Here is a 12,030-nt window from a genome sequence, read left to right as displayed (position 1 = left end):
AGCATCAGCTAGCGCAGTAGTTGTCTCTCTTATTTTTTCCCTCCTCTAGAATCCCATTAGAAATGAACACTAGCACATATTTAACATATTTGTTTCTACATTTACTCAATATCCTTTCAATGGGCAAACTTAATTAGGGCATTTCCCTACTACTACTGTTCAAAAGATTGGGGTCTTGGAAAACAGTAAAAACAGTATTATAATTATTACAATTTAAAATAACTTTATTTCATTTCAAAATTTAATTTATTCCTGTGATGTCAAAGCTGAATTTTCAGCAATTACGCCAGTCTTTATTGTCACGTGATCCTTCAGAAATCATTTTAATATGTTGATTTGGCACTAGGGGTGTAACGGTTCAAATTACTCATGGTTCGGTTTTTAATCACGGTTTTAGGGTCATGGTTTCGGTATGGTTCTGTATTTGCTATGTTCAGGGAAAAGGACTACTGTTAAATAAAAATAAAGAAAATTAGAACAAATAATCAAACTACTGTACAAGCAACAATGCAAACCTTTTAGGTTTTTCAGGTATCTAACGGTAGTTTTCAGGTCAAGCAATCAAATGTAAAACAACATTGCATATAATCTTCACTGTATAAATTAAATAAAGATTAATCATTATTAATTAAGTTACAAAAGCTATCAAGTCAAGAGCAGTGAGTGATTTCCTTGTCTTTTGTTGTTTGATTAACAATAAAAACATGCAGACAGAAGGAATATTAGGCTGCTGTCACTTTAAAGGTCCCGTTTTTCGTGTTTTTTTGAAGCTTTGATTGTGTTTATAGTGTGCAATATAACATGTGTTCATGTTTCGCGTGTAAAAAAAACAGTATTTTTCACATAATTTACTTATCTGTATACCGCTGTTTCCACTGTCATAAAAACGGGCTGATGACTTCCTTGTTCTATGAAGTCCCTCCTTCAGAAATACGTAACGAGTTCTGATTGTGCCAGCGGTTCCTGTGTTGTGATTCGACAGCAGTTTAGCGCTCTTGCCCGGAAAGGTCACGCCTCTTACCATAACGTGGAGATGCATGCGCTCAGTGTTAATGTAAATATGTCTTTAATTTTACCCTATCAATTTGAGCCGGAATCAGACCCGGTGATTGGACTGCGGGATGAAAATAACAGCGTTTCGACGACATGGCGACAAACACACTCTACAAACGCAACTATTGTGTATTCCTGTGGGCGAAGGTTAGTCAAAAAACTGTTTTAGTGACGTCATTAAAGAAGGAAGTAGAGGGATGTAGTCCAAACTGGCCGTTCGATGTAGGCTATTTCTGTTATATATAATAATAAAATATCTATATAAAAAATAAAATATCTCGCTTGGCATTGAACTTTGAGCTTTAAAATTTTACAGATTTTATTTATACTCTAACAACAACATTACACACTAACTAAAGTTTGAAACATGGGATCACGGAGAACGGGACCTTTAAGACAATGAACAGATCAGTACAATGAACTGAACAAGTGTTTAAGTTCACCTCATAACCCATTATGTTTGCTAGGACACTTGCAAAAACGGGCATTTTGACAGTTTTTTTTTTTTTTTGTGAATTTGTTCAAGTGCAAGACTTGAAAGAGAACTCAGTATTTGCATGCTGTACACGCGCTTCCACGTGCGCTTCAGATGAGCGCACAAATCTTCTCACAGCATGAGCACGAGTTCTCTTTCGCGTCTTGTGCTCGGATGTCTAAACTGGCAAAGCTTAAATGAGTTTAGTTTAAACAGATAGCAACGTGCTGTTCAGGTCTCACCTGCGCACGCTCGCTATCAACACCAGGGTTATGACAGCTTAAAGGTGCTACAGAGGATGTTTTCAACGACTGAGAAACCAAAGACTGTTAGTGAGTTTTTGAAATGAGCGCATGCGTAAGAACAACCCCCCTCCTTCACAGCTCATTTCGAGGGAACGCCTCCCAAAACTCGTGCACGAGTATTGGAACACGAGTGTTTACCACCGGCATTCGCTGTGTCGTGTTAGTGGATTCATTATGTCGGACTCACCGCAGGTAACTCATAATCTGCAGTTGTTACTCCTGACAAAAACATTGCATGCGGCGCCTGTGGAAAGTTACTGGAGCGCGCACTTCTCTCAAAAGGAACGTAATGGCAGTGATTGACAAGCCAGAGGGCCAATCGTTTACGCGATGATCGCGTAATCGATTGGCTGATGTTTTTAAGGCCCTACCTCGTGCACAGATGATGTATATTAATATTATTCCTTTCAGTGCATCTAATAAATAGTCTTTTATCAGTTAGTAAAGACAGATTCAAGTAATATTGCAAAAACGTATAAAACAAAACATCCTCTGTAGCACCTTTAAATGACTGCTCATACAGAGAATACGGCACTCGCATTGAAGTTTAGTAAGCCATAATGCATGTCCATCGACAGAAACATACATTTGCCTAACTCTGTCTGTCTGTTTTACTTATTTTCAACAAATCATATTATAGATGCGTATGCTTCGTCAGATATGACATGAACTGCGGTGCAAGTGCGTGCCGAACATTATGGAGAACAGTTTTTTTTAAAGAGAACCATTACACCCCTATTTGGCACTAATGTCAATACATTTTTCAGGATCTATTTGAAAAATTAATTTATTTTTAAATGTTTGTCACTTTTGATCAATCTAATTCATCCTTGCTGAAAGTATCAATTTCTAAAACTTTTGAACAGTAGTGTACATCTTTCTTATAACAACATTTACAAAAAAGTACTAAAAAGTACCACACCATTCCTTGTTGTAAGACCAGGACAGTCTACCTTGTACATTAAAAGGTAAAATACTATCAATTATGATTTCATATTGACTTCCAAGTGTTCAAGCACTTTTCACTGCACTCAGAACTGCAGTTCATATACATTAAGTGAAATGATAGGGTTCCTGACACTAGCAGAGAGTTTTTTCTGGCATGTTAACAACAGCATTCTTATGAACCTGGAGCTGTAAACCCAACATTTCTTACCAGGAGCGCCTCAGCCTGTTCTTTCAGTGCATCAGTGAACGCTACAGCAAACCTGTATGCGAGACAGAGATGAAGCAAGTGAGTTGACACGTTTAACATGTAAAGAAACATGAAAAGTCAGATTTCTTCACAGGGTTGTGATAGTGATGTACACCCCAGTGACTGTGTTCAACCGCTTTCATTTCGCCGCAATTCCACACTTTCCCAGACATCAAAGCTGTCAGCGCTCGCCAAAAATCTGGAAATCAAACAAGTCAAGCCACGCAAATAAAAGCACCGCAACGCAATCCCTGAGAATTGCTTAAAGTCAGGATGATGAGGAGGAGGAAGATTTTTTTTTAAATCAAAAACCTATTTTCATAACCAATTATGTTGTCAGTATAAAAATTATACTATAAGACATTTTTGCAAAAAAAAATCTGAATTTCAGAAAATACTTTTTATTTTAAAAGTGACCTAGAAAATGACAATGTATTCCATTTTTGTTTTACATTTCTCAAAACATTGTTTATTTCCATTTTAAATAGCATTTTATATCCCCGATTTTCAATGAGGTCTTTTGAAGCTCCCTGTATTAGTATATATTCGAGAAACAAAAATTCATAAGGTTTGGTCTTATGCCTCCGTCTTGCTGTCAAGCCTCATCCTAAAGCTTCCTTTATTCAAACTCACAACAAACAAATACACACACACATACATAAGACATAAGGTCCCTTTTTTATTTTTCATGGGTTGAATAAAGAAAAAGCAGACAGAGCGTTGTGTTGTTGTTTTTTTTTGCCAAATGACTGCAACTAAACCCCATGGGTTTCCCTACATCTCCTCTTCATCATCTCTTGTCCCTCATCTCTCCCTTTCAGGAGATGTGAAGGTTAGTCAGTAACGGCGGCAGCAGCAGGGGGTCTTCTCTGAGAGATGTGTTTGAAGTGGCAGGGCTCTTATGCTCCCTAGTGACAATTATTCCCTCAAGTCAAAAGGGTGTGAATCCGTCTGTACTAATCAAACAGACCACAAGAATCTATAACACCTGGCTAATGAATTGAAACTATAGCTGGCAGGTTTTGGGTACAGATGTATTATTGATAAAAAGGAGGAGAATGCCACATAATGATACCTGATCCTATCAAACTTTTAGGCCAAAGGCCCACTAGAGGATGAAAAGAGAGCATTAAATAGAGAGAGCATAAAGAGAGCATAAAAATACTACCGTTCAAAAGTTTGGTAAAAAAGTTTTCTCTTTCTTTCTTTTTTTTCTGAGAATAAAAACCAATTACCTGTATAATATTATAATACATATAATAAATAAATAATGTTCTTTTAAGCTTTCTATTAATCAAAGAATCCTGAAAAAATATCAATTAAGCAGCACAACTGTTTTGAACATCGATAATAAGAAGAAATGTTTCTTGAGCAGCAAAACAGCATATTAGAATGATTTCTGAAGGATCATGTGACACTGAAGACTGGAGTAATGATGCTGAAAATCCAGCTTTACCAACACAGAATTATATTAAATTTGAAAATATATTGAAACAGAGCAGTTCATTTAAATTGTAAAAATATTACAAAATATTTATGTTTTTACTGTATTTTTGATAAAAATAAATACATAAATAAATAAGTCTTGGTGAGTATAAGAAACATTTTAAAAATCATACAGACCCCAAACTTTTGAACAGCAGTGTAGTTTTGGACAAAAATAATTATTTGAGATTAAATACTAATCAGCAACCTCCTCTTAAAGAGCCTTGATCTATTCTGACAAAAACACAAAGCTCATGGAGGAGTCCAGACATTCAGACATACATATACACCGATCAGGCATAACATTATGACCACCTTCCTAATATTGTGTCCCCATTTTGCTGCCAAAACAGCCCTGACCCATCGAGGCATGGACTCCACTAGACCCCTGAAGGTGTGCTGTGGTATCTGACACACAGATGTTAGCAGCAGATCACTTAAGTCCTGTAAGTTGCGAGGTGGAGCCTCATGGATCAGACTTGTTTGCTCAGTACATCCCACAGATGCTCAATTGGATTGAGATCTGGGGGATTGAGGCCAAGACAACACTTCAAACTCGTTGTTGTGCCCCTCAAACTATTCCAGAACCATTTTTGCTTTGTGGCAGGGTGCATTATCCTGCTGAAAGAGGCCAAAGCCACCAGGGAATACTGTTTCCATGGCTGTACATGGTCTGAAACAATGCTTAGGTAGGTGGTATGTGTCAAAGTAACATCCACATGGATGGCAGGACCCAAGGTTTCCCAGCAGAACATTGCCCAAAGCATCACACTGCCTCCACCCGCTTGCCTTCTTCCCATAGTGCATCCTGGTGCCATGTATTCCCCAGGTAAGGAATGCACACGCACCCGGCCATCCACGTGATGTAAAAGAAAACATGATTCATGAGAACAGGCCACCTTCTTCCATTGCTCCGTGGTCCAGTTCTGATGCTCACGTGCCCACTGTTGGCACTTTCGGCGGTGGACAGGGGTCAGCATGGGCACCCTGACTGGTCTGCGGCTATGCAGCCCCATACGCAACAAACTGTGATGCACTGTGTATTCTGACACCTTTCTATCAGAACCAGCAATAACTTCTTGAGCAATTTGAGCTACAGTATCTGTTGGATCGGAACACACAGGCCAGCCTTCGCTCCCCATGTGCATCAATGAGCCTTGGCCGCCCATTACCCTGTTGCTGGTTCACCACTGTTCCTTCCTTGGACCACCTTTGATAGATCCTTACCACTCCAGACTGGGAACACCCCACAAGAGCTCCAGATTTGGAGATGCTCAGATCCAGTCATCTAGCCATCACAATTTGGGCCTGGTTAAACTCGCTCAAATCCTTACACTTGCCCATTTTCCTACTTCTAACACATCAACTTTGAGGACAAAATGTTCACTTGCTGCCTAATATATCCCACCCACTAACAGGTGCCGTGATAAAGAGATAATCAGTGTTATTCACTTCACCTGCCAGTTGTCATAATGTTATACCTGATCAGTGTATACACACACACAATATAGATCAATCAGGACTACAACCTAGTTTAGATCAAAACCCTCTTAAGTACATCATGGATGTTTGTCTCCAATATTTAAAAGACCATTAGACTACTAATTAAAGACTAATTTCAGATGCAGAGATTAATAATACACTTGTAATCTTACATAATCCTTTTTATATAGTTCACCACCAGTTAAAAATAATTTACTCACCCCTCGCTCCAAACCTGTATGACCTTCTTTATCTTGTTGCATTTATAAAAAAAAAAAAAAACTTTTGAAGAATGTACTAGAGATTTCAAGTATCAAACAAGATGCAAATGCACCATTTGACTTGTGGACTATAGTCACATACTATATAATACATTGTATTTATGTGAAGAACAACCAGTACATTCTTTAAAAACTCTTCTTTATGTTCCACATAAAGGAAGCTATAGAGGTTTGAAATGGATCATAAATTATGACAGAATTTCAATTATTAATTATAGCTGACTAGAGCAGGGAAGCAGGATAAAATGGCAGCTTTCATCAGGGACAGAGTAAATTTTGACCTGGCCTTGTGCAAAACTTCCTCCATCACAGCTCGCTTGTGCTCATCCTTTACATCCTCGTTGACATCCGTCCCTCCAAACACCACTCCAAACGGCACTCCAAGATCTGCAGAGAAATGAAAATTCACAACAAAGACGTAAATCCCTTAGTTTATTTATTCACCTCCTCTGAAGTTCAACTTTTTAAATCCTTAGAGTGCGGAAAGTCTTTGAGGCATGAAACAGTGTGTTTATCTTGCCAGAGGGGAGAGTAGTCATCCATAGAGTGGACACTTAAGCAATGACTCAAAAAACTGGCCATATCTTAGGGAGGTGAGGGAAAAGTAGCCTTCAGTCTGAATAAGACATTCTGTGAGTAAGCTTGCACAATATAACAGTCAACATACTACAGTTTTGTTTTTTTAATTAATGCCATAAATTGATAACAGAAGTGGATAACATGAATTATATGAATGGCTACTATGGTACAGTGATGATATCAGATGGTAATACCACAGTACTCTGATATATACTATGGTAATAAAATGATTATCTTCTTCGTATGAGATATATACCATATATTAGTGATAAACCAATGTTTTTTTTACATTATAGCTATATATATATATATATATATATATATATATATATATATATATATATATATATATATATATATATATATATATACAGTACAGTTCAAAAGTTTGGAACCACTAAGATTTTTAATGTTTTTAAAAGAAGTTTCGTCTGCTCACCAAGGCTACATTTATTTAATTAAAAATACAGTAAAAACAGTAATATTGTGAAATATTATTAAAATTTAAAATAACTGTTTTCTATTTGAATATATTTCACAAAGTAATTTATCCCTGTGATGGCAAAGCTGAATTTTTAGCATCATTACTCCAGTCTTCAGTGTCACATGATCCTTCAGAAATCATTCGAATATGCTGATCTGCTGCTCAAGAAACATTTAATGTGTACAATTGTACAAAATATTTGTGTACAATATTTTTTTTCAGGATTATTTGATGAATAGAAAGTTCAAAAGAACAGTGTTTATCTGAAATCTAATCTTTTGTAACATTATAAATGTCTTTACTGCCACTTTTGATTGATTTAATGCATCCTTGCTGAATACAAGTATTCATTTCTTTAATTTCTTTTCAAAAAAATAAAAATAAAAATTCTTACTGACCCCAAACTTTTGAACGGTAGTGTATAATGCTACAGAAGCTTTGTATTTCAGATAAATGCTGTTCTTTTGAACTTTCTATTCATCAAGGAATCCTGAAAAAAAAAGTTCACAACCATTTTCAACATTGAAAATAATCATAAATGTTTATTGAGCTGCAAATCAGCATATTAGAATGACTTCTGAAGGATCATGTGACACTGAAGACTGGAGTAACGATGCTGAAAATTCAGCTTTGCATCACAGGAACAAATTACTTTGTCAAATATATTTAAATAGTACACAGTTATTTTAATTGTAATAATATTTCACAATATTACTGTTTTTTACTGTATTTTTAATTAAATAAATGTAGCCTTGGTGAGCAGACGAAACTTCTTTTAAAAACATTAAAAATCTTAGTGGTTCCAAACTTTTGAACTGTACTATAATATATATATATATATATATATATATATATATATATATATATATATATATATATATATATATATATATATATATATATATATATATATACACACACACACATTTAGGCACTGCGTGCTTATAATTGAAAGAAGGAAATTTTAAGATTTGCTACATATTACATATAAAGTTATTAAGTTATTAGTGTTATTAAATATTACATTTGTTGTGCGCTAGATGACTACAAAGGTAATCTGATTGTTAATATCAGCAGAAATGAGCATGAACAATTAAATATCAATCAATAGTCACTCACATAAAAAAATCTAATAATGCCCCTAAACAAAATACTATTCTAAACCATAATCATGTGAAAGAAGGTATTTCCAATGTAAGTCACCAGTAAAACCAAAAATTGTGTGATAGATGTGGATAGTAACACTAATGAGACAAGAAAGATGTGTGTACAGTGTGTGTAGGTTAGGCTGTGGTGCACAACCTCTGCATAAAATCAATTGTATGTGCAAGTTGTTCTCACTAATAGTGAAACCAAAGAGAGAGGCCGGGGGACTTGTCACCTAAAAGAAGCCTGCCTCCTTTGAAAAGATGAATGGCCAGCGCAGCCTCGAACCGTGGCTCTTGCGTCATCAGGGATGATACATCAGAGGCAGAATTGAACTCTCTTGTATCATACAGTACACAAGTATGTCCTGCAGCCATGATGTGATTTCTGCAATCCAAACACACACACAGTATATATCAGCATTTCATTCTCTGTAATAATGTGGTTCTGTTCTTTAATAACACTCTCTACAAAACTTACTATGGCAGTATCATGATACAATGATGGTAATACCATGGTACAATGGCAAGCTGTTTTGACTTTTAGTCATTCCCAAGATATGAATTGCTGATATCAAGAATTCAAGTTTTACTAGTTAAAATGATAATTCTTGATTGGGAGTGAATTTTTATATCAGGATTTTTGATATCAGGAATTACATTTCCACTAGCAAAAAAAAAAAGTTTTTACAAGTTAAAATTGTATTTTTTATATCAAGATGTCATATTTCTGCAAGCGACTGCGTCATTATTGATATCAAGAATTCACATTTTTTATGGCAAGCCGTTTTGACTTTTATTCATTCTCAGGATAAGAATTCTTAATATCAACAATTCAATTAATATCAGGAATTACATTTACACTAGTAACAATGTTAATTCCTGATATCAACAATTCAATTTTCACTAGTTAAAATGCTCATTTTTGATATCAAAAAGACTAGTAAGAACTATAAGACTATTTAGACTGGCAAAAACTATAATTCTTGATATCTGTAATTGTATTTTACTATTGAAATGTCACCATAGACTGCCATTCAAATTCAATTGTTGATATCAAGAATTGATTTCTTACTAGTTGAAATTCCAATTTCACATATCAGAAATACAATTCTTACTAGTAAAAATCATAATTTTTGATATCAATAATTACCTTGTTACTAGTAAAAAGTGAATTTTTGATATCAAGAATATTGATATCAGTTGAAACATCAATTCTTGATATCAACAATTGAATTGCTACTAGTGAAAATATATTGATATCTGAAAATGTATTTCTGATATCAATATAATTTGAGATATCTAAAATGGCTTTCATAGCAACAATCACATTCATGATATGAGAAACTAGCATTGTCACTAGTGACAATCAAATTATTGATATCAAAAATTAACATTGTTACTAGTAGCAATTCAATTGTTGATATCAAGAATAGATATTTGCACTAGTAACAAGTGATAATGATATCAACAATTATTATTTTTACTAGTAAGCATTGTATTTCTGATGTGTGAAATTGGAATTTCAACTATTAAGAAATCAATTCTCGATATCAACAAATGAATATGAATGGCAGTCTATGGTGACATTTCACTAGTGAAAATACAATTAAAGATATCAAGAATTCTTTTTACTAGAGGAAATGTAATTCCTAACTAGTTAAAATTGAATTGTTGATATCAATAATTCATATCCAATAAATGAATAAAGGTCAAAACAGCCTGCCATACTTCTTTTACTAGTGGAAATTCCATTCCTGATATCAACAATTCATATCCTGGGAATGATTAAAAGTCAAAACAACATACCATGGTACTTTCATATAAACCATGGCATTTGCATAGTAGCCTATTTCAAAGAATACCATGATATTACCATTGTACAGTAGGTTACATGTACTTATTTGTACAACAGCGTAAACGGAAAATAGCTTCACAATGGCGTTGAACACGTATTATGCAGGGCAATACGTGACATAATGATATATAATGTACTACAGGTTGATTTAAGACGTAAAATTTCGCTTCACTTGAAAAATGATCGCCTTACAGGATTAATAGTACCAGGATAAGCTGTGTTGTGAGAGCTGAGGATCAATGGAGGACTGTGATACTTCCTGGTTTCGCTAATCAAACAGCGATGTTACTGTACCTTATTCTTTCGGCAGTGGTACAGTTCCCTGTTTTAGGACTTAAGCAGGCTAGGAAGAGCACGCGCATTTCAGCGTGTGGTGAGAAAATGCTGACGCTAATAAATAAAGCGAGAGCGCCTGCCAGCAGACGGACAATGTGCTCCTCTCTTGACCTGACCTGTTAATCTCATGCTGTCACGTCAGAGACCAGCCTTCCTGACCGACACGCGTGGAGTTTATTTTAGCACGGGTCCGTTTGAAATGAAGACCCTCCGGAAACACGGAACTATAGTGGGTGCAACGGTAAAAAGATAAAATGAGGCACCAAATCATATCTAAAAATATATATTAATATATGTACTAATAATTTCGAGTGTACATGATCCGTGTGGATTGTGGACCAAGCCTTGGAAATGTTAGTTATAAAAATATAGTCTAAAATGCTGTATCATGTCCCTTAATTTTTTTTAAATAATAAAAAATAAAAAATATTAATAAATTAATGTAATGTAATGTAAAATAAGTAAATAAGTGCAATGGTAAAAATAAAATGTCATGTTATTTATCACAACAATATCACCTTCTGATACATTCTTTTCTGTAAAAACTTCCTTTCCCTGAAACAGTATAACATTACTTAAAGGGTAAGTTCACCCAAAAATGAAAATAATGTCATTAATTACTCACCCTCATGGCATTCCACACCCGCAAGACCTTCATTCATCTTTGGAACACAAATTAAGATATTTTTGATGAAATCCAATGGCTCAGTGAGGCCTCCATAGACAGCAAGTTACACTTTCAAACACCCAGAAAGCTATTAAACATATTTAAAACAGTTCCTGTGAGTTCAGTGGTTCTACCTTGATATTATAAAGCAACGAGAATACTTTTTGTGAGCAAAGAAAAACAAAATAAAGAAATTTCAACAATATCTGAGGGGCGATTTCAAAACACTGCTTCGAATCTTTTGTTTCGAATCATTGGTTCGGCGTGCTAAAGTCACGATATTTCATCAGTTTGGCAGTTTGGCACACGATCCGAATCACTGATTCAAACCAAAAGATTAGATAGAGATTGTTGAAAAGTATTCTCGTCGCGAACGAAGGTCTTACAAGTGTAGAACGACATGAGGGTGAGTAATAAATGGCATACACACACATAAACACAAACACATTATACCGGTCAAAAGATAGGAATAATTAAAAAAAAAAAAAAAAGTCTATATGCCTAAAAAGGCTGCATCAATAATATCAAATTTGATCAAAAATACAGTAAAAAGAGAAGAATTTTCTCAGTCAATCTGTGTTTAGTTTCATTTTATTGCATTTAGTTTCTAGTCATGGTTTTCTTTGTCACTGTTTTGTCTGTGTTATTAGTTGGTTTATGATTAGTCCTCACCAGTTCCCTGTTT

At 35.0% G+C, this 12,030-nt stretch overlaps 1 protein-coding gene across 2 annotated transcripts in view; it reads right to left on the bottom strand.

The window, feature by feature from the left end:
* glt1d1 (glycosyltransferase 1 domain containing 1) overlaps nt 1-10,903 on the bottom strand; it is a 43,560-nt gene extending 32,657 nt beyond the window's left edge. The window contains exons 1-4 of one of the 2 annotated variants that reach the window (XM_048210509.1): nt 10,795-10,903; nt 8,721-8,872; nt 6,558-6,663; nt 2,990-3,041 (exon numbers count right to left, since the gene is read on the bottom strand). In XM_048210509.1, coding sequence (XP_048066466.1) covers nt 2,990-3,041; nt 6,558-6,663; nt 8,721-8,862 — 300 coding nt within the window. In that variant the 5' untranslated portion in view covers nt 8,863-8,872; nt 10,795-10,903. Of the gene's footprint in view, nt 1-2,989; nt 3,042-6,557; nt 6,664-8,720; nt 8,873-10,636 lie in introns of both variants that reach the window. The other variant, XM_048210508.1, reaches the window with a different exon arrangement.
* Between the last annotated feature and the right edge of the window lie 1,127 nt (nt 10,904-12,030).

Source organism: Megalobrama amblycephala, linkage group LG12, assembly GCF_018812025.1.
Source record: "Megalobrama amblycephala isolate DHTTF-2021 linkage group LG12, ASM1881202v1, whole genome shotgun sequence".
Classification (NCBI taxonomy): Eukaryota; Metazoa; Chordata; class Actinopteri; order Cypriniformes; family Xenocyprididae; genus Megalobrama; species Megalobrama amblycephala.
Note: the sequence above shows the minus strand (reverse complement) of the source record. Positions and strands in the feature narration are given on the sequence as shown.